The sequence below is a fragment of the Jaculus jaculus genome, chromosome 1 (genome assembly GCF_020740685.1).
Source record: "Jaculus jaculus isolate mJacJac1 chromosome 1, mJacJac1.mat.Y.cur, whole genome shotgun sequence".
NCBI lineage: Eukaryota > Metazoa > Chordata > Mammalia > Rodentia > Dipodidae > Jaculus > Jaculus jaculus.
This window is the reverse complement of record NC_059102.1, coordinates 159,135,259-159,156,181: the sequence shown is the minus strand read 5'-3', so window position 1 is coordinate 159,156,181 and position 20,923 is coordinate 159,135,259. Positions and strand designations below refer to the sequence as shown.

Below are 20,923 nucleotides of genomic sequence, written 5' to 3'. Positions count from 1 at the left end.
TTGCTTTTGAGGCAGTGGGGTCCCTGCCATGGTCAGGGCTGTTCAATCAGCCTATTAGACTTTCCAGAAGTCTGGGCAGGAGTCTAGACTCACCTCACTCTGCTGGACCCAACCTCAGCCAGTATGGGACCTGCTCACTTGGTGCTGGGGAGTGTGGGACGAGAGGGGGCTCCATGGAGGAGCTGGGGTAACGTAGGGGAGCCTCAACACCGGTGGATGCTTCCCCCCCAACATACCTGGTTGCCTGCCCACTTTTAGCAAAACAAGAGGAAGGGGGGTTCCCACTGGGCTCAGGGGTCAAGGGACCTACTGCACTTCCTGCCAACAGGTCTTTGAACCCCCACTTCAGCAGGCTCAGGCGGACAGCCACTGCTCAGGGAGTGTCCCGGGACCGCATGGCTGGCCCCAGCTTGGGCTGGGGGGTGGGGGTGGGGGTGAAATCGCCCTTTCCAGCCTCTGCCTTCTGGTGGATCTGGGCATCCTGCGGTGCAGGACCCCGCGGGGGGCTCCCCGGGGAGCGGGTTCCGGTCACTCGGCGGCGTGGCGGGAGGCGGGCGCGGAGCCGGTGACGCGGCGGCTGCCCGCGGCATAAATAGCGGCGGCGGCGTTGCTGCGGACGGACACGTCGGGGGATCCCGCGCCATGCGCTGAGCCGCCCGACCGGCCCCCCGACACGCCCGCGCGCCACACCCCGGACCTGATCGGACCGCCGCGCCCGAACCCCGAGCCGCTGCCACGCAAGGTACCCGCGCCCCTCGGAGGGATGCCGGGCCAGGGGTCCTCCTGAGCGCTCCCAGCCCACCCTGTGTCCCCCTTCCCCCTCCCACCCCACCGCGTCTCCGGTCCCTTTGTCCCGTCCCCTCACCCCTCTCCTCTTGTCTCCCGCAGTCCTATCCCCACCCCCTACAGCCTGGCACCAAGGCACCCCTGCCACCACGTGCTCCCCACACCTGCCCCCGCGCCCCACCCCTGTCTGAGCACCCTCCTGCTCGCCTCCCTTCCAGATGGCCCGAGGCAGCGCCCTCCTGCTCGCCTGGCTCCTGCTGGCAGCCGCCCTGTCTGACTCCTCGGGGCTCCCACCGCTGGTAAGTGCCGGGGGCAGGGGCCCGCAGCGGGGATCCAGACCTCGGAGGCAGCCTGGGGGAGAGGAGGCAGGTTCTCTGTGGCAGACTGACGCTAGTTCTGCCTGCCTGGCGTCGGAAGGTGGGGGTGGGGGGGGGGGACATGTCTCTGCAGCATCTGGAGGACCCCGGGGAGAAGGGTTGAGGACCTGCCCCCAAGCCCAACACTGCACCGCCCGTGAAAGTGCACTTTCCAGAGCCGTGTGTGCCTGGTGTCCCAGCACTCAGGAGGTCAGAAATTCAAGGCCAGCCACTGCCACATAATGAGCTTGAGGCCAGCCTGGGATACATGAGACGAGAGGCTGTCGAAGACTAAATAATAAGACAGGTGTGGTGGAGCACGCCTTTAATCCCAGCACTCGGCAGACAGAGGCAGGGGGATTGCCATAAATTTGAGGCCACCCTGAGAATATAGAGTGAATTCCAGGTCAGCCTGGGCTAGAGAGAGACCCTATCTCGAAAAACCAAAAATGAATAAAAAAAGATTAAATAATAATAATAGTGGTAATTATTATTTTAAGGAGATTTCCATTTATTTCCCAGCCCCCATGACAAATAAGCGATTTAAACAGCCTTAGCAATGGCTAGTGTGGCCCAGCCCTGAGCTCCTGAAGCCATTCAGAAGCAAGTCTGAGATCCTAGGTCCCGGTAAGTCCTGGGTCCTGGGGCGCTGTCGGCTGGGCCAGCAGCAGCATCCAGTCACAGCACCGGAAGGGAAGCACTCAAGTCCCTGCCTTCAGCTCTGCCAGGAATTCTTGCTAGAACAAGCAAACTGTGTGCATGTCACACGTGGTCACCCAGGGTAAACTAGCTGTCAGCCACCTGACCCCTTTCCTCCTGTTTAAGGCAAAGGAGAAGAGAGGCTGGACTCTGAACAGCGCTGGCTATCTTCTGGGCCCACGTGAGTAACACAGACTGGCTGTCAACGTGCTCTTCCTGAGCTATGGGAGCCGGGCGTCACCTGTCAGATAAAGGGAAGGGAAAGGGCATTCCTGGGAGACCGTGGGGACAGTGGGCCTCTGACTTAAACACCACTGCATCTGCCCTGGGGCACAACTTTGCCCATCCCCTGACATCCGTCCCACAGCCCTGCGGTCCTGCTCCCTTCGCAGCACATGAGCAAGTCCTGTTTGTTTTTTTTTTCATGTGAAACTCTTTCATGTACAATCCACATTGCACATCGCTCACATGAAGCTTTAGAACAAGGTGAGGTTCACAGGTGTGCTACACTTTATTTATTTATTTATTTCTTATTTTCAATTTTTTTATTAACAACTTCCATGATTATGAACAATATCCATGGTAAATCCCTCCCTCCCCTACTTTCCCCTTTGAACCTCCATTCTCCTTCATGTCCCCTCCCCATCTCAATCAGTCTCTCTTTTATTTTGGTGTCATGATCTTTTCCTCCTATTATGATGGCCTTGTGTAGGTGTGTCAGGCACTGTGAGGTCATGGATATCCAGGCCGTTTTGTGTCTGGAGGGAGCACGTTGTAAGGAGTCCTACCCTTCCTTTGGCTCTTACATTCTTTCCGCCACCTCTTCTGCAATAAACCCTGAGCCTTGGAAGGTATGATAGAGATATTGCAGCATTGAGCACTCCTGTCACTTCTTTCCAGCACCATGATGCCTTCTGAGTCATCCCAAGGTCGCTGCCATCTGCAAAGAGATGATTCTCTACCAAAAGTGAGAGTAGCATTAATATAAGGGTATTAACATTAAGAGAAGTGCTTACTGGGCAGTTTGGTGAGCATAGTATATACATTTAGCCAGACAGCAGCAGATGTTACACCCCTCATGACTTCCCCTGCTTCAGGTTTTCAGTATCAGGGATGTATTTCCTCCCATGGAGTGGGCCTCCAGTCCAATTACAGGGCAGCTGGTTTCCACCATGACAGATATGCCACTATTTGTGCTGCCCTTTAATACTCACGGATCCACTCCCACGTTTACAGCTTACAAAGTGGTTATATGTACATTTTCTCCTTTGTCGTTTACCAGATATGTGAGAGAAAATTCTTATTTTACAGATGGAAATAGACTTAGACATTATCCAGCACACTAACCACTAGAAGTATAATTCTGAGGGGATGCATAATGTGAATACTACATATAATTCATTGTTTACCACAATTTTTCAGGTTTCCATTTCCTTAGCAAATACAGCCTATAAAAACCCTCTTCCCCGGTGTAGAATAAAAAAGGGAAATACTGCAGACAGCCATTGTACTAACCCAGTGAGGGAGACCACTAGAAGCCAAAGTCTCTTGTGAAGGTCTGTACTGCCACCGGCGTGGGCCACCAGCACCAGGACACCATTTAGATGTTGTCGTTTTTTTCTTTCTATTTTAGAGAAAATAATGCAGAAAATTACTGCTGACTCCAAGTCAGATGTGTGAGGGTGTATACCAGGAAAGGATGAAGAAAAACACTTCATCCAAATTGGGAGTTACAGAGCTGAATCATCCCACCTTAATCTTACAGAAACTTGGTCATTATGTTTGGCCATAGCTCTCACTTTTAGTCATTGTTGATTTTTTAGACCCTCTCCTTTTCTCCCTAAAATGCCCCAAACCATGTAGATTGCAAACCAATAGGTAGCTTTTCTTTCTGAATTATCTTCCACTCCAGAATTTTCTTGCCCTTCCGTCTAAATTTTAAAGACGTTTCTTTATAGTAGATGGCAGGTCTATAGTTTATATTTACTGTTAGGAAAAGTGAATGCCAGTGAGAATTTTCAGTGAACTGTTGTCAGAATGGAAAGGAACAGTGGGAACTGTGACCCCTGGCCCCTGCTCTTCACGCTGAGATGAGCTGATTCTTTTTTTTTTGAAAAACATTTTATTTGGGAGGAAGGGAGAGAGAGAGAGAATGGGTGCATCAGAGCCTCTAGCCACTGCGAACGAACTCCAGACACATGTGTCACCTTGGATGTCTGGCTTATTCGCAGGCAAGTGCCTTAACTGCTGAGCCATCTCTCCATGCCTGAGATGAGCTAGTTCTTGACACACCACCTGCCCTTGCCTTGGGCTACTTCAGCCTTCTTCCCGCTGTTGGGCAGAACCTTCAAGAGCCCGTTACCTCCCAATTCCTTCTCCCTCTACTTCTAGGAGCTGCCTCTGTCCCACTCAGCCCCTTGGATCCCTTTCCTGGGCTCACCAAGAACCTCTGCATCACTGTTCCTTCTAGAATCTTCCTCCTTTATCTCTCCCGCCCTACTCCTCCAAGGGATCACTCCCTGCTCAAGCTCTCTTCCACTGCAGGCCTCGATAGCTCCCTGGAACTGTTTCAGCCTTTTCCCTGGGTCTGCCTACACAAGTCCCACTGCAGTCTGTGGTACCGGCACTTTCTCTGCTCTGGCAGCGTGAGTCTAGCTGAGGGGTAGATTCTGCGGCCGTGCATCCAGCCAGGCCTTGCTGGTCATGACCTGGGGGTGAGGCTTGCATCACCCAAGTGTGGTGAGGAGTCTCCTTGATGGAGCCATGGGCATGAGCAAGGCCCAGGGCCCGAGGGCCATCTCCCTGCTATAACATTCTTTTTTTTTTTTTTTTTTTTTTTTTGATTTTTTGAGGTAGGGTCTCACTCTAGCGCAGACTGACCTAGAATTCACTATGTAGTCTCAGGGTGGCCTCGAACTCACGGCGATCCTCCCACCTCTTGCCTCCCAAGTGCTGGGATTAAAGGCGTGCGCCACCACGCCCGGCTTGTAGCATTCTTTTTTGTTTGTTTGTTTTTGGTTTTTGAGGTAGGGTTCGCTCTAGCCCAGGCTGACCTGGAATTCAGTACGTAGTCTCAGGGTGGCCTCGAACTCACGGCAACCCTCCTACCTCTGTCTCCCGAGTGCTGGGACTACCACGCCCAGCTGCTATGTAGCGGGAGCTAGCAGCAGAGGGGAAGGCTCATGAAGACATGCAGCGTCTGCTGAGCGACAGGGCGCTGCTTCTCCCCTTGCCTGGGTGTCTGTGGCCCGGACAGTGGTGTTCTCGGGTTTTAGACTCCAGTTTCCTCTTCCAACTTGCACCCCTACTAGTCAGCCATCATGGCTTACAAATTTGCAGGCAGGGCCAAGCTTAGCATAGCTCCCTCAAAAAGTCCTCACCCACTGCCTTCTGCCCCGCACCCCTCCTCTCTCAAGCCCACCAGAGAGGACGGTACCTGCTCTTCTTGTAAGGGCCTGAGGAGGGCTGTTTCAGCTCGAGGGTCTAGATAGGCTGGGTCCCCATACTGTAGGTGTTGGTGTGAGTCAGGCTTTGAGAAACGCAGGTGCAGAGTTGACCAAACCCATCTGAGGCCCATGGGAAGGACCCGCTGGCTCAGGGTTCCACTGGGGTCTGTGGAGTGACTTGCAGGCTGGTTCCCAGAGTCCATGCGTCCTCAAGCCCTAGCAACCCTGAGTCTGGACCTTATCGGGGCCCCAAACAATATTGATCTCTGTTGCTCTGCAATATTGAGAATATATTTATCAAGAGGATCTTTGAATCTGACTAAAAAACCTCGTTTCTGCCATAGCCTGTGTGGCCGTTCAGTGCGATCAGCAGGTATATGGAAGAGTGTCAGGGGACTGTGTTCCTGGGCACCAAAGGCAGAGCTGGGGTGTTGGCGCTTCAGGGCGGGCACTGAGATGAGGCCACTTTGCTTCTTCCGTGAACTAAATGCTGCCAACGTTGTCTCTGGGAAAACGAACTCATCTTTCATCTACCCTTTTTGGTGACCAATCAACCCTAAGTCCTGTCCTTATCCTCCTGTCGTATTTCCTAAATCACCCACACCGGCCGCGGCGGCCTGTCCCGCAGCACTGGTTTCAAGCCTGTCATTTCTTTCCTGGTCTCTTGACTTGCCTGTGAGGACTCTCTCCGCCTGCAGTTCCAGTACCCACTATGCACCTTCATAACACACACACACACACACACACACATGCTTCCCTTCCCTCCCTGGTTCTAATCTTCCACACAGCTGCCAGAGTGGTGTTTGAAAACAAAAATTTGGTAACAATTTGAAATTCTTCATTGTGCCTTTGCTTTTAGGGATTCAAGGAGCTGGGCCCCTGTCGTCTTCCTGGGGGGTGCTTTCTCTTCAGCCAGCTCCTCTGGGGCCTGGCTGCTCCCTGGCTGAACCAGGCACCTGTCCCTCTCTGCTGGAGCCACCTGTGTCCTGTCCGCGCCCCTCCTTTCCAGTGGCTTCCTTCCTTCCTTCCTTCTGGGGCTCTGCTTCCTACAGATCCCTGGAGAGGACCGTCCCTCTCCTTGGCTTTATGTTTTTAATAAAGATTTTACTTTTGTTTATTTATTAATCAGAGACAGAGAGAGGGAGGAAGAGAGAGAATGGGTGCGCCAGGGCGTCTGGCCACTGCAAACGAACTCCAGACGCATATGCCCCCTTGTGCATCTGGCTAACGTGAGACCTGGAGAATTGAACCAGGGTCCTTAGGCTTAGCAGGCATGGGCCTTAACCGCTAAGCCATCTCTCCAGCCCCTCTCCTTGGCCTTATGTTGGTGGTCCCACTGTGTGTTCTGAGGAGTGGGAAGGGGACAAACATAGTAACCACGTCCCTCCCTCCCTCTCTGGACTGCAATCAGATGCCATCGACAACCACAGATCGTTTCATGAGAAGCATGGCCTCGCGGGCAAGAGGGAGCTGCCCCTGGACACGGAGGACAACAAGCCAGGTGAGGTGTGGGTTCCGGGGTACGCTCCCATTGCCCCGGCACCCCTCAGGTGCATCCAGGGCAGTGGTGGGCATTGGGGCATCTGCCGCCCTCCTGCCTCCAGCCCCATCTGAGCCTAGTCTGGCTGTGACCTAAAAGCAGTGGCCTCACCACACCTCTCAACTGCCAGGAACAGAGAATCAAGTCATGAGTCACAGAGACAGCCAGGGAGCTGACCAAGGCGGCCTTCTAGGCCAGGAGCCAGAAGAGCTGACCTAGGCCCTAGGTGGTACAGGACACCCTCAGGCCCTGGGGCTGGCTCCCTGGCCTTGCGGAGACCAGTTCCTCCATATGATGGCTGACACAGAGGGTACTGTTGTCACAAGACAGGCTGTGACTGTTGATCTCCTCTGTTATTAGGAAGCTTTGACCAGTCAGTACCAGACAACAGTATCATGCGCACCTTAACCGACTTCCTGACTTTCTTGCATCTCAAAGGTAGGTAAAGTGTTACTGATTTAAAGTGCCATCTTGGGCTGGAGGGTAGGGTTCAGTGGCAGAGCACTTGCTGAGAACAAGAATGTGTGAGGCCTTGGGGTCTGTACTCAGCACTAAAAAAAATAAATAAATAAAGGACTGGAGGAGGCTGGAAAGATTGCTCAGTGGTTAGAGGCACTTGCTTGCAAAGCCGGCTAGCCCAGGTTCAGTTATCCAGTGCCCATGTAAAGCCAGATGCAGGATGCATGAAGTGGCACGTTTCTGGAGTGTGTAGTGGCAAGAGGCTCGGGTACACCTATATTCTCTCTTTCCCTCTCCTTTTCTCCTTACAAATAAACAAAAGAAAAAAATTAAATATTTTAATTAATTTATTTATTTGCAAGGAGACAGAGAGAATGGGCATGCCAGGGTCTCCAGCCACTGCAAACGAACTCCAGGTACATGCACCACTTTGTGAATCTGGCTTTACGTGGGTAGTGGGGAATCGAACCCAGGCAGTCAGGCTTTGCAGGCAAGCGCCTTAACCACTGAGCCATCTTTCTAGCCCCAGAGAAAACATTTAAGGAGTGGGGAGAAGGGTTCCACGGGATTCTACTTGGAGAAGGCAGCCAAAGCTCACCTAAGCACACACCCTGCCCTGCCGCCTTTGGGATTAGGAGGCACAGGGAGGCACTTGACACCTGAACTTCCTCAACGTGCCCCCTTAAAGTGTCATCAGGCCAGCATTGCCACCAGGGAGAGAGAGGGGGGCTTCGTGTGGTGCTCACTTTACCAATGCGGTGTTTTTGGCATGGAGGCAAGTCTGTGTCTCTTAGGACACCGTGTGCCATTAGCCAGCTTTTCCAGGTCCACGGGAAGTCATATTCTGAGGGTATGGCCTAGTGTGGGTCACCTTTCAGGTGGCCGTGTCTCAGCAGGCCAGCTGCCCTTCCACCTGACAGAGACTCATAGTGCTGGTTGGCCTTGGGCACAGACAGGCATGGGCCAGACCTGCCTGGGGAGGGGCCTGGGTAGAGTACTGGCCCTGAGAACTTCAGGAGGCGCCTGTCAGGATGGGGGAGAGACCGCTCTGTCTCTCCAACAGACACTGCTAATCAAATTGCATACGTCCTGGTTTTGTAGTGGGTGCTGGCAGGGTCAAGGCTGGCTCAGGATTGGCTCTAATGTGGTTGTTTTCACTTGTGGGCTCAGCTCTGCTGCCTTGGCTGCCGGGCTCCCCTGCCTTGCTGTGAAGTGGAAGGGCAGATTGAAGGGAGGGAGAATTTGGGACAGTGGTCTTAGAAACCCCAAACCAGAGTGGCCCTGTTCTCTCTGTGGGAGTCCCACAGGGCCTTGTGGAAGTTTTTGCATAACAGACACCGGGTCTGCCAGGTGTCTCTGTTTGTTTTTAATTTTGTAACATGGGGCGTTTTCATGAGGAGCCGTCAGTTTCCATGACTCACACAGCACTCGTCCCTCCTGGAAGCATGGATTCCAAATGCATGCTCAGTACGGGCTCAGGTCACGTGGTGAGGCTATGGGACGCTGACCCTAAGTCGGGACTGAGTCCCATCAGGGGTCACCATGGAGAGCAACTGCGTGGCTTGCTGGGATGGTAGTGTGACATGATTCTCTTTTGAACCTGTCACCTAAGTATGGGTCTTCCCTCTCCAGAGACTGGGGCTCTCGACAGCCTGGCCAGCCTCCCCTCGGCCACATCCTCAGAAGACCCAGAGCAACCCTGAGACCACGCTCACCCAGGCACCTCTGTCTGTGCACTGGGATTTAGTCCCCCTGGGATGAGGAGAATCTCATGCCTACTTCCACAAGCAAACCCTTTCTGTGCTCTGCTCTGATGCTGTGTTGTGACCATTTAAGATGTTTTGATTGAAGTAATTATGTTGACAAAATAAAAAATGTAGTAGCTACTCGTGTTGCCTAATTGTTCCACACTTCAGCCCGTTGCCCCCACCAGTGTGTTTTGAAAGAGAAAGGCTACTGATCGCCCCGCGTGTGGGGGCAAGTCTCAATCCCACACTCCACATGCACAGCGTGAGTCAACTGCTCCTGCACTTCGCCGCGAACGGAAGTCACCTGTCGGCCACTGAGTCAGACGCTGCTGGGGTGAGCGAAAGCACTGGTGCACAGCAGCTCTGCCCCTGAGCAGCAGCTGTTCTGGGGAGAAGGGAGAGGAAACGAGAGCAATACCCACGGGTAATGGGAGAGGGTGACTGGTACCCGGAAAGGGGCTGAGTGATGAAGCGATGAGGACGAGTCAGCAGGGTGGTGGGAGGAGGCACGTGTCACACGGTCACACGCAGGTCAGGGTGTGTGTGAGCGTGCTGCAGCTGCGAGGGTGTGGGACAGCTCTGCTGTGGTGCCGACGGGCTTAGCGCTACCAGAAGATGAAGAAAGCGGGCAAGGGGGAGGAGCCAGGGCGCTGTCCGAGCTACCCAGACCGCAGGCCTGCGCTCCCAGCAGCAGCGGCGGCGGCAGCAGCAGCCTCTGCGTGCTGTCTGCTGGGCGTCAGGACTGGCCGCGGCACTGGCTCTCACCCGGCTGTGGGTGGCGTCCTTGGGTGCAGGTGAGACCAAGCAGTCTAAGACCTGGGTAGCCGCCAAGGCTGCACTCCGTTTCGAGATGGCTCCATGGTGAATCCTGCCACGGGCCGGGCACACACAGTCCTTGCTTCCCCAAACACTTGCTGATGGCAAGACACGGTGTTCCCCAGGCTCAGCTGCTCCCCGTCAATACCCTCACACACTCTGACAGCTTCAAGTGTTTCTGAACTTCAGGCCCAGGGGCCACTCCAGCTCAGGTGTAGTGACAAACACCTGCTGGCTTGGCTAAGCCCCAGGCTGACTCTCCTCTCTCCATCCTCCTCCTCATTCTTCCTTTTAGACTTTAACTCTGACTTAAGCAGGCATCTGGACCCCAGAGACCCGGCCAGCACATAGGCCACCAGGCCCTGTTGTGTCAGGGGACTGTGGAGGGCCACAGGGTGGTTCAAACAAGTCCCTGGAGGGATGACACCTGGGCTGCTCCATCCAATCCACAGCCCATCCTATGTGGTGTCCCTCTCATCTTGTCCCTTCCTCATTCTCTGGAACACCCACTTTCTCTGCTCTTCCACTTCAGCATGTAGGGAAATACCCACGAGAATGCTATCACTTTGGCTGATCCTGGGTTCCGGCAGGGCTCTAGAGGGCACTCATGCAGCCCAGCCTTATATCCACAGCTATGTGCTCCCCACCATCTTCCTTCTCTATACCTTTCCTGCTTAGTTTTATTTTTATTTAGTTATTTATGAGACAGAAAGAGAGAGAGAGAGAGAGAGAGAGAACGACATGCCAGGGCCTCTAGCCAGTGCACACAAACTCCAGATGCATGCACCACCATGTGCATCTGGCTTATGTGGGTTCTGGGGAGTCAAACCTTTTTCCTCAGGCTTCACGGACAAGCCCCTTAGCTGCTAAGCCATTTCTACAGCCTAACCTTTCCTTTTTAGTAAGCTCTTGACTTCCTGATGTGCCTGGTAGCCAGTCCCACAACCACCTTCCTTCCACTCCTAACATTTTCCAAGTGGCCAGTACTATTAATAAACACACAAACATGAAAGAACACTATATGCCTCACATGGGCTGTTGAGACAAATGTAATTTTAATAACTAAGTTACAATGAAAGACATTAGAAATGTTTGCTCATCTTTATCTGTACAACAAACCAGAAGTCAACATAATAATTCATCTTACTTGCTGCTTTCCACAAGCAAGTTACTCTAACCACAGTTTGCAAGGGAAAATAATAAAATGATGGAGAAGTTAACTTGGAAGGGGAGTGTTTCTACAACTCAAGCAGAAACATGGCAGAAACTAGATACAATTTGAAGCCCACACAGCACTCTTGCTGCAGAACAGTGGCTGTCCACTGACCCAAGGGAGGAACAGTCCCCGTGACGTGAAGACGCTGTAGTCCTCTGCGTAGCAATTCCTGAGACAAAAGGAGCGAGTGGAGGCTCAGACTACCTTTGGGCCTGCACTTGCCCTCTCAGAATGATGGAACACAAGCTCTCTCCTCCTGGTGTCTGGGTCCTCAGACAAGAGGGTTCTCACTGCCTGGGTGCTGAGCAGGCTGGCCAGGCCCAAGTAGGTGATCTTGGGCATTACTAGCAAGTGGGGCCACAGACCTGGCCTCTTGTTCCTCATGCTCCTCCATGACACCTTCCTAAGCTCAAGAGTCTTCGAAGGCTGGGAGCAGTCACAAGCATTCCCGCTGTAGCTTAGTGGTCTACTCTATTTTCAGTCCTTTGGACTTGAACTCAGTGTGGAGAATCTGTGATAAGCACCTTCCGAACTCCTCCAGGATCATCTGCTCAGCCAGACACTGGGAGCAGTGCTCCTGCTCAGCCTCCTCACCCTGGGCCAGCAGGCAGGCGCATGTGGCCTCTACCACCTCCCAGGAGATGCAGGAGGAGGCCCGTCTGTCGGGAGAGATCAAGAGAAGGCCAGCTCAGCTATTCAGCAGAGCCGCTTATGGAACTGTCATCTGCCCATAGGAAGGGGTGCATTTGAGCTGAACCTCACGGTTCACATCTGTAATCCCAGCACTTGGGATTATAGATGACACAATTTGATGCCAGTTTAGGCTACACAGTGAATTTGAGGCCAATATGAACTGTATAGTGAGACACTGTCAAGAGAAAAAAACAAAAGAGCAAGAATAAAAAAGAGAGAGAGAGAGAGAAAGAGTGGAGGTGGAGACATGCTATTTGGAGGAGCAGGAATAGTACATGGGCAGGCGTGTCTGTCAGCTGCTGGGCGCTACTTCTTCTCCGCGCAGTCTAAGCTATCTCAAAGTAGGGTTGACCAGCTTCTGGGCTGTGGTATGGAACCCAGAGGTTCCACTGGACTCCTGGATAGGACAGGGTACCAGACAGTCATGCAGATGCTCAGACCTGAAGAGGGCTAGTAGTGTAACTGCCAGGCTCTCTACTCTACAGGGCATCTTGAGCTGCTACAAGGTGCCATGTGGCTCTGAGGACTCTCCAGGCACATCTGGGGTCACCTTCAAGACACTTCTCCCTGGGCCCCTTGAAGAGGTGAGGTACTTGCTCAAGGCTGCTTAAGGTTAGGTAATAGGTGTCGCTTAGCCAGCTGGCTATGAGCAGAGCTCACACTGAAATCCTCAAAAAGACTTCAAAAGAGACTAGAGAGTGTTGGATTATGGGAAGAGAGCTGAGACTAGCAAGGAGGGAGAGGAGGGCTTAAAGTCTCTGTAGAATATACAATGGCTAGCTGGGCCTGGTGACACACGCCTTTAATCCCAGCACTCAGAAGACAGAGGAGGATTGCTGTAAATTCAAGGCCACCCTGAGACTACAGAGTGAATTCCAGGTCAGCCTAGGCTAGAGTGAGAAAAAAGAGAGAATACACAATGGCTTGTGTTGAAGATGACAGGACAGGGCCACCTGGCTGTGGCCTTTCAAGATCAGGTTCCAGAGCAGGGAACCTCTGTCATTTTCCATGGAATGAACACACAGAAATCAGGGCATGGACAGGCCTTGGAGTGTTTCTCATGTCTTTCTAACATAATAAGCATGAATTTGGCTTTGTAAAATAAAATTGACTCATTAATGATGCCTGGAACTCTATCAAGGCATGATTCATCACAGATTATTATTATTTTTATTTTTCAAGGTAGGGTCCTGCTGACCTGGAATTAGTCTCAGGCTAGCCTTGAACTCACAGCAATCCTACCTCAGCTCCCTGAGTGCTGGGATTAAAAGCGTGTGCCACCACACCCAGCTAATCACATGGAATTTTTGAAATGGGTGAATTGAGTCTAATATAATGTAAAACAACTCCTCAACTTTTTGTTATTGTTGTTGTTGTTATTGTTTTTTGAGGTAGGGTCTCAGTCTAGCCCAGGCTGTCCTGGCACTCTGTAGTCCCATGCTAGCCTTGAACTCAGCAATCCTCCTACCTGTGCCTCCTGAGTGCTGGGATTTAAAGGCGTGCACCACCATGCCCAGCTGTCCTCAACGTTTGGGACCAGTAAGATTGTACTGCAGCTTCAAAATTACTCAGACATGCAGGCTGTGGGCTCATGCGGTGGCAGCATGGACACAAGAGAGCTGCCGAGGCCCTCGGGTCTTGAACAGAGCAGGGGGACCTCAGGCAGGGAGCGGGCACGGGCCACGCTAACAGGAGGGGCGGGATGAAGACTGCTGGGGAAGACGCTCCGCCTCTCCGGTGCCTACAGCCCACGGGGCATCCAGGGCAGACTCGTCCTCACCCCACCCTCATTCCGCTGCTCGCTTACAGCACCCACCTGTCTTTCCGGAATCTTGGAGGTCCTGAGTATTTGGTTGGTGACAAATGGTGGCCACCTTCAAAATCTCCAGTCTCCATGTAGCTCAGTGTGTTCATCAGTGTCTTTCGGTCTGGGCTCTCTTCATAGTTTTTGCAACCAATGCATTTACAAATAGAAGAACACATAATTTTGGCCTGGCAATACAAAAAGCTTCCATAAAATCAGATTGCCTTACAAGTCATCAGACAATGTCAAACTACTGTAAATAATCCTTTGCTTATATTTGCTTGTGTGCGCGCATGCATGTGCAGTCTGCAATTTCCATACCAAAAAAAAAAAAAAAACAACGCTGACACTGCGTGGACTGTTGGCACAAGCCTGTACTTGGGAGGTTGAGGCAAAATAATGACCCAATAAGTCTGGGACCAGCCTGGGCTCGCATAGCAAGATCCTTCCCCAAGTAACAAAACAAAACAAAGCAAACACCAAGAGCAGAGATAAGGTGGTGGCATTGGCAGTAAGGTGGTGTGGCCACTCCACCAGGCTCTTTGGACAAAGATGGCTCAGCTATGGGAAAGCTGTCACTGCTTCCTCTCCTCCCACGGGAGTAGGTGTGGTACAACTGAGGCCAGTGGGAAGGTCTCAGGGGACCCCCGAGGCCTTCCCTGGAAGATGACCTCTGGTTCTGCTCTTCCCCAAGTTATCCAGGCAGGCTCTAAGGACAGTCAGAGACCAGCACTGCCAACCTGTGGCTTCAGCTTCCTCTACCTCAGCCTGGGTCTTGCGGGTTCTCTCTGGCTCATCACTAACCTCACAGAGCCCTATGGTTTCCCACCTGCACCTCTGCGCATTTGGAATAGGAGACCTCTTGGGCTGCCTAGCCGACACTACTGCTAGGCTCCAAAGAACAGTGCTGTCCTGTCCTCATCTGTAATTCCTGTGGGCTGCTGCCTGGAGGGTCCACTGGGCTAATGACTGGTGACCACCAGTGAGAACATTGTTGGAAGTTGTTTCCTTAGGAATGATGCCATCTCTGCAACATTTTGGCTGTTTCTAGAATGTAAGGGTCCTCCCTTCCTCTCACTCTTTTTTTTTTTTTTTTTTTTTGAGGTAGGGTCTCACTCTATAGGCTAGTCTGGCCTAGAACTCATAATAATCCTCTTGCCTCAGCCTCCAGACTGATGGAATCACAGGTGTGAGCCATCACAGCTGAATGAGGACTCTCCTTAGCATAGCTTCTATGACAGCTTTTTTCTTTTCTCCCTCTTTCTTTTTTCCTTCCTTCCTTCTCCCCTCTTTCTCCCCCCACCCCTTCCTCCCTTCCTTCGGAGGTGAAATCTCACTAAGTTGCCCAGGCTTGCTTTGATCCTCCTACATCAGCTTCCCAAGTATGAGGACTATATACTGTACACCACACACTCAGCCCTATAACAACCTTTACAAACATAGCTCAGAGCTGGAGAGATGGCTTAGCAGTTAAGGTGCTTGTCTGCCAAGCCGAAGGACCTCGCTTTGATTCCCCAGGACCCACGTAAGCCAGATGCACAAGGTGGCACATGCATCTGGAGTTCATTTGCAGTGGCTGGAGGCCCTGGAGCACCCATTCTCTCTCTCTCTCTCTCTCTCACACACACACACACACACACACACACACACACACACTGCCTCTTTCCCACTCTCAAACAAATTAATTAATTTAAAAACCACAGATAGATCCAAAGACCTTGGGCAAACGGAGAGGTTTGGAAGGCTTCTTCCTACTTCCTGTGGGGCCTGAGTTTCCCCTCCCTTTCCTTCTTCCTTCCTTCAACACAAAGAAAAGCAGGTGGAAAATGTAGGCAAAGAGGGCAGAACTATCAGGGAAAGTGAGTCCACCGATTATCAAGAGATCTTGAAGCAAAAGCTTCTGTCAACTGGCGTCCATTCTGGTTTCTGGGGTGACAGCAGCTAGGAGGCAGCTACCCCAGCCAAAGTACTCTGGCAAAGGGGCACAACAGTCCCCAGGGCCCGGATCTGCTGGGGGTGGGGGAGGATACAAATGCTCCCCCGGAGTGGGAACTGGCAGGCACCAGAGGGCAAAGCCAGAAGCGGGCATGCCCTGCCAGATAAGCAGGCTGGTGGGTCAGCATCCCCGCTCACAGGCAGCCTGACCTCAAAGCACTCGCAGTAGTTCTTCAGGCAGCCGGACCGCTTACAGTTGCAGCCCTTGTTGTGTCGGGGCTTCGCGTCGCCAGGCCTGCCTTTCCCAACTTTCGGTTGGAAAGCTTCTGGATTTCTGTCGAGACATGCCTAAGGTAGGAAATGGGAAACTCCATCAGGAGTGTGCTGCAGATTCAGACGCAAGACAGACCTCAGAGTCCTGGTCTCAATCCCGTACCATGGCTTTCTCACACAGTGCTCTTGGCCTGCTTTGTTTCTGTTTTCCAGAGGTGCTGGCAATGGAGCCCAGGTCTCCAACCTGCCTCGCCACTGAGCCACACCCCAAGCCCTGTGTATGACTTTTTATTCTGGTTTGTTTTCACCTTTTTTTTTAAGAGATAGAATTGGCAGGCCAGGGCCTCAGCCACTACAAATGAACGCCAGATGCCTGCACCACCTAGTGGGCATGTATGACCTTGTGCTTGCCTCATCTTTGTATATCTGGCTAATGTGGGATTGGGAGAATCGAACATGGGTCCTTAGGCTTCACAGGCAAGCACCTTAACTGCTAAGCCATCTCTCCAGCCTGTTTTCACTCAGATATCTTTTAATAGAAGTACATCTCATTCCTTTTTTTAAAGTTTTATTTTTTGCTTTTCTTTTTTTTTTAAATTTTTATTTATTTATTTGAGAGCGACAGACACAGAAAGAAAGACAGATAGAGGGAGAGAGAGAGAGAGAATGGGCGCGCCAGGGCTTCCAGCCCTCTGCAAACGAACTCCAGACACGTGCGCCCCCTTGTGCATGTGGCTAACGTGGGACCTGGGGAACCGAGCCTCGAACTGGGGTCCTTAGGCTTCACAGGCAAGCGCTTAACTGCTAAGCCATCTCTCCAGCCCTATTTTTTGCTTTTCTAAAGAAATATTTTTATTTATTTGTTTGAGAAACGGAGATAGAGTATGGGTGTGCCAAAGCCTCTTGCCACTGAAAACAAACTCTAGATGCATGTGCCACTTTTTGCATCTGGCTTACATGGGTGCTTCGGAAACTGATCCATGCTGAAAGGCTTTGCAACTACTGAGCCATTTTCCCAGCCCTTGTTTTTCCTTTAAAAAAAAAAAGTTTATTTATTTACTTATAAGCAGGGAGAGATAGAGAGAATAGAGACAGACAAGACATCCAGCCAGAGAGTAGGCATGCCAGGGCCTCCAGCTACTGCAAACAAAGTCCAGATGCATGCATCACTTTGTGCATGTGGCTTTATGTGGGTACTACAGAATCAAACCTGGGTCATTGGGCTTTGCAGGCAAATGACTTAACCATTAAACAACCTCTCAGCCCTGTTTTCCATTTTTTGTGGGGGAGAGTTTTGAGGTAGGATCTTGCTCTAGCACAGGCTGACCTATGTAGTCTCAGGGTGGCCTCAAACTCACAGTGATCCTCCTACCTCTGACTAACAAGTGCTGGAATTAAAGGTGTGTACCACCATGCCCAATTCTTTTCCCTTTTTGATTGATCTTCTATCTATAGACTGACATGTACATGTTTTCAAGTGCAAAGAGTTTCATATCCTCTGAAAGATTAAATAGCACAGAAGTCACATGGCTAAACTAGGTATGGCGGCATGCCTCTTAAGTCCCAGCACTCAGGAGGCTGAGGTAGGAGCATCCCATGAACTCAAGGCCAGTCTGTGGCTGCAGTTGAATTCCTGATCAGCTTGGGGTAGAATGAGACCCTGGCTCAGGAAAAAAAAGGAGGAGGAAGAGGAGGATGGGGGAGGGGAGGAGAGGAGGGGTAAGAGAGAGGTATAGGAGAAGGAGGAAAAGTAGTAGTCGTCATCATCATCATCAGTGACAACAGGATAGGGGTCATCTAAACCCATGCCCATGGGGTGGCCCTGGGCTGGAGCAGGTGACTGGATCCGGGCATCTTCCTGCTTCATGAAGTGTGATGGTAGTGAATACACATGGCTGCAGGTGCGCTGTCATCAGATGGATGGTGCACAGGCCATACCTGTGTAATACGACCTAGAGAGGGGAGGCTGCCCCCTTCTCATTGGTGTACCCAAGGTAAACCATGGGGTTTCTCTCTTTATCTAGCCTCTGTGCACAGCGCAGTGTGGACTCTGTTTTTTTTAATTTGCTTGTGTGTATATATATTTGTGGATGGATATGACACTGTAAATGAATGTCTGTCTGGTTGTACGTGGGTAGCTTGGGAATTGAACCAGGCCAGCAGGTTTTGTAAATAAGTGCCTTTAACCATTGAAAAATCTCCTCACTTCCAGAGTATCTTTTACTCAGACAGGTGACATTCCTTAAGTCACCCACCTCAAGGGTTGCTCCATCCTACCCACTGGGATTGTCTGTAGGGTCTTGGGCTCTTATGAACAAAGCTGCTAGGAGCTTGTTTGGACAAGTCTGGTGGGAATCCCTTGCTTTCACATTGACTGTGCTGAGAAGGAAGGTCTGGGTCCGGGGACAGCCAGAGGCTCAGCTGTAAAGCAGCCTCACCAATCTGATTTCCTACCAGCAACACAGGAGAATGTCAACCTTTAGACTCAAACTGCTGAGCTATTATAGTGAGTACCTGCTACTTACTTCTAAATGAAATGTGGCCTTTTAAAGCTTAGTTCTCTCTTCTGGGTCTGGCCATACCAAAATTGATATTTCTAAGGCTGGAGAGATGGTTTAGTGGTTAAGGTGCTTGCCTGTGAACCTAAGGACACATGTTTGAATCTCCAGATCCCACATAAGCCAGATGCACAAAGGTGAGGCAACCGCAAGGTTGCACAGGACCACTAGGTGGCACAAGTGTCTGGAGTTTGGTTGCAGTGGCTGAGAGGCCCTGGCCTGCCAATTCTCTCTCTGTTTCTCCCTCTCTTTAAAATAACATAAAAAATAGAAAACATATTTCTAAATGACGTGGCCATAACTTAAGAAAGTTAAATTATTCTATAAAAAACAGAATAATTGCAGCACAGGGCCTTCTTGTTCCATTTGCACCAGGTGGTCTCCCGAGTCACAGCCACTGGTTCTCAAGGACCCACAAAGTGTCCCCCAGAGAGGCTGCTGGCCTCAGCTTGGTTGTTGCTCATGCTCCCTGGTCCTGGTCCTGGTCCTGTGCTCAGAAGAGGACAGAACAAGAAGCCCTGCAGCCAGCCTTTGGGCTGCTGGCAGTACTCTGCCCCTTAAGAAAGCTGAGATCATCTTGAACTTGAAGCTAAGGGCACAAAACTTAGAAGTGGAGACTTGAGTGCCATTCCAGTCCTCAGAGGACTCTGCAGCTCTACCCGCTATACAACAGGACCCGTATTTCCAAACCCAGTCAAGACAGAGTGGGCATGTGTGTTCTTGAATTAGAACATTTCTGGACTCTGCCAGCCATCCCATCCTGGCAGGCAATGAAGCTTTTTGCCTGCTTGCTGCTATTGCTGTAGCCCTTGTCACTCCAAGGGTCCCCAGGACAAGAACAGAGATAGTCCCTGTCTATGTTTACCAACTGCAGGGTTTTCCTGGACTGAAATCTGGAGTCATTCCATGAGCATCTCAAACACTTTAAAATGCTTAAGAAATGCATTACCTTGGGGGCTGGGGAGATGTCTCAGTGGATAAAGCACTGACCACAGCCCTGAGGGCAGGAGTTTGGAACAGGTACAGTGGGAGACAGGGATCCCTGATGCAAACTGGCTGCCCAGACTAGCCAAATCAGCAAGCTCTATGTTCAAGTCAGAGACCTGATTTCAATAAATAAGGGAAAAGTGACCAAGGCAAGCACTTGATGTCTACCCCTGGGCGCTAAACCCACAGAGCCCACATGCACATACGCACACACTCCTGCACACACACATCACCTTAATGGCTTTGAAGCGCTCAAGTTCGTGGCGCAGAGTGTTGCAGCAGTGGTTGCAGTTGCAGTTGGTGCAAAAGTCTCCGCTGGCGAAGCAGTCGCAGTACCTGTGACCAAAGCAACAGTGTGCTGAATCCTAGGACCAGGCATCTGGCCAGTGAGGGAGAGAGCACTTGTGCAGGAAAAGGGCTGCCACCATGCTGGCTCACAGCAACTTTATGTAGGGACTTCCTTCCAGCTGTATATGAAAACTAGATCAGCCAGACGTTGTCCTACAGTGACAACCTCAGAAGAAAGAGGAACTCCGAGCACCACTGATTTTGCAAAGCCACTCCATTTCCTGGAAGACAACCATGGCTACCTATCATCTCACCCTCCACACAGCCTTTGCCACATCTCACAGTGGTGAGTGGAAATGCTGAAGAACAAAGAGCTCCACCCGATAAAAGGCACAGAATGTCCTAACCTCACCCATTACGTTGGAGACCAAGGGGAGGGGACTGGCCTCAGCTTTATCCTGCCTTCACTCCATATCCATGAGCAAGTGGAGGAGAGGAGACTGCATGAGACACCTGCTGGGACCTTGTCATAATGCATAGGTGGCTGGGCAGGTGTTCAGATCTTACACAGTTTTGTGGGTAGAACTCTGCAAATGTTCTGCACCCTTTCATTCCTGGGGTCACCATGGCAGGGTGGTTATGCTGAGGGACTTCTCTTTAATGGCCACTGAGTGCCTCACACATTTTCAGCATCATGCCATGCTATTTAGAGAGACACCACAGGACTATGAGTCCATCAGTGTGTGCTGCAGCCTGGAGGCTGGGACTCTGAGTCTTGCCCACAGCCTGCTCTGCTGGGACACTGGGAAGCCCACCTGCTGGCCCCACACCTGCAGTCTGTGACCAGAGACAATGACAGCATGACTTGGGGAAACTTCCAACCCAAGGTTCCCACAGCAGCTCTGTCTCCTGTTCCTCACGTGGTCTCATCCAGGTTAGTACCTGCATCTGGGGCTGGGGTTTAGCCTGCTTATCACCAGTGCTGCCTGAACACAGGGAGGTTGTGCACCCGGCACATGGCGGGCCATGCCTCTGCAGAAGTCCCACACTGTTAAGGGTACTGTCACATACACGTTGGGCTGCAGGGAAAGGAGACCATCAGAGGTGAGAAAGACAAGAACTGCTACTGTGGAGTGGTGAGTTCTACATTGAGGGGGAAGGGGAAGAGGGAGGGTCCAGAGGCTGGGTTCCCACAAGCTACTCATGCGATAGGAGATGAAGTCTGGGGTACAAAAAGTGACGGTGCCACCTAAGAAACACACTTAAAACTGATGTCTGAAGGTAACCTCCAGCTGGGTGACCAGGAAACAAAGTGGAGC

General features: G+C 51.6%; 2 protein-coding genes across 3 annotated transcripts in view; one reads left to right on the top strand and one right to left on the bottom strand.

Moving 5' to 3' along the window:
- Nucleotides 1-675: 675 nt before the first annotated feature.
- Gal (galanin and GMAP prepropeptide) lies at nucleotides 676-9,172 on the top strand. The gene is made up of 6 exons (XM_004656490.2): nucleotides 676-742; nucleotides 1,005-1,085; nucleotides 1,968-2,022; nucleotides 6,699-6,788; nucleotides 7,188-7,265; nucleotides 8,919-9,172. Exons 2-6 carry the CDS (start codon nucleotides 1,005-1,007, stop codon nucleotides 8,987-8,989), a joined length of 375 nt encoding a protein of 124 aa, XP_004656547.1. The 5' UTR covers nucleotides 676-742; the 3' UTR covers nucleotides 8,990-9,172.
- Nucleotides 9,173-10,886: 1,714 nt separating this feature from the next.
- Tesmin (testis expressed metallothionein like protein) overlaps nucleotides 10,887-20,923 on the bottom strand; it is a 34,762-nt gene continuing 24,725 nt past the window's right edge. For both annotated transcript variants that reach the window (XM_045138312.1, XM_045138305.1), the window contains 4 exons: nucleotides 19,550-19,652; nucleotides 15,709-15,846; nucleotides 13,576-13,751; nucleotides 10,887-11,725 (listed from right to left, as the gene is read on the bottom strand). In XM_045138312.1, coding sequence (XP_044994247.1) covers nucleotides 11,533-11,725; nucleotides 13,576-13,751; nucleotides 15,709-15,846; nucleotides 19,550-19,652 — 610 coding nt within the window. In that variant the 3' untranslated portion in view covers nucleotides 10,887-11,532. The remainder of the gene's footprint in view (nucleotides 11,726-13,575; nucleotides 13,752-15,708; nucleotides 15,847-19,549; nucleotides 19,653-20,923) is intronic.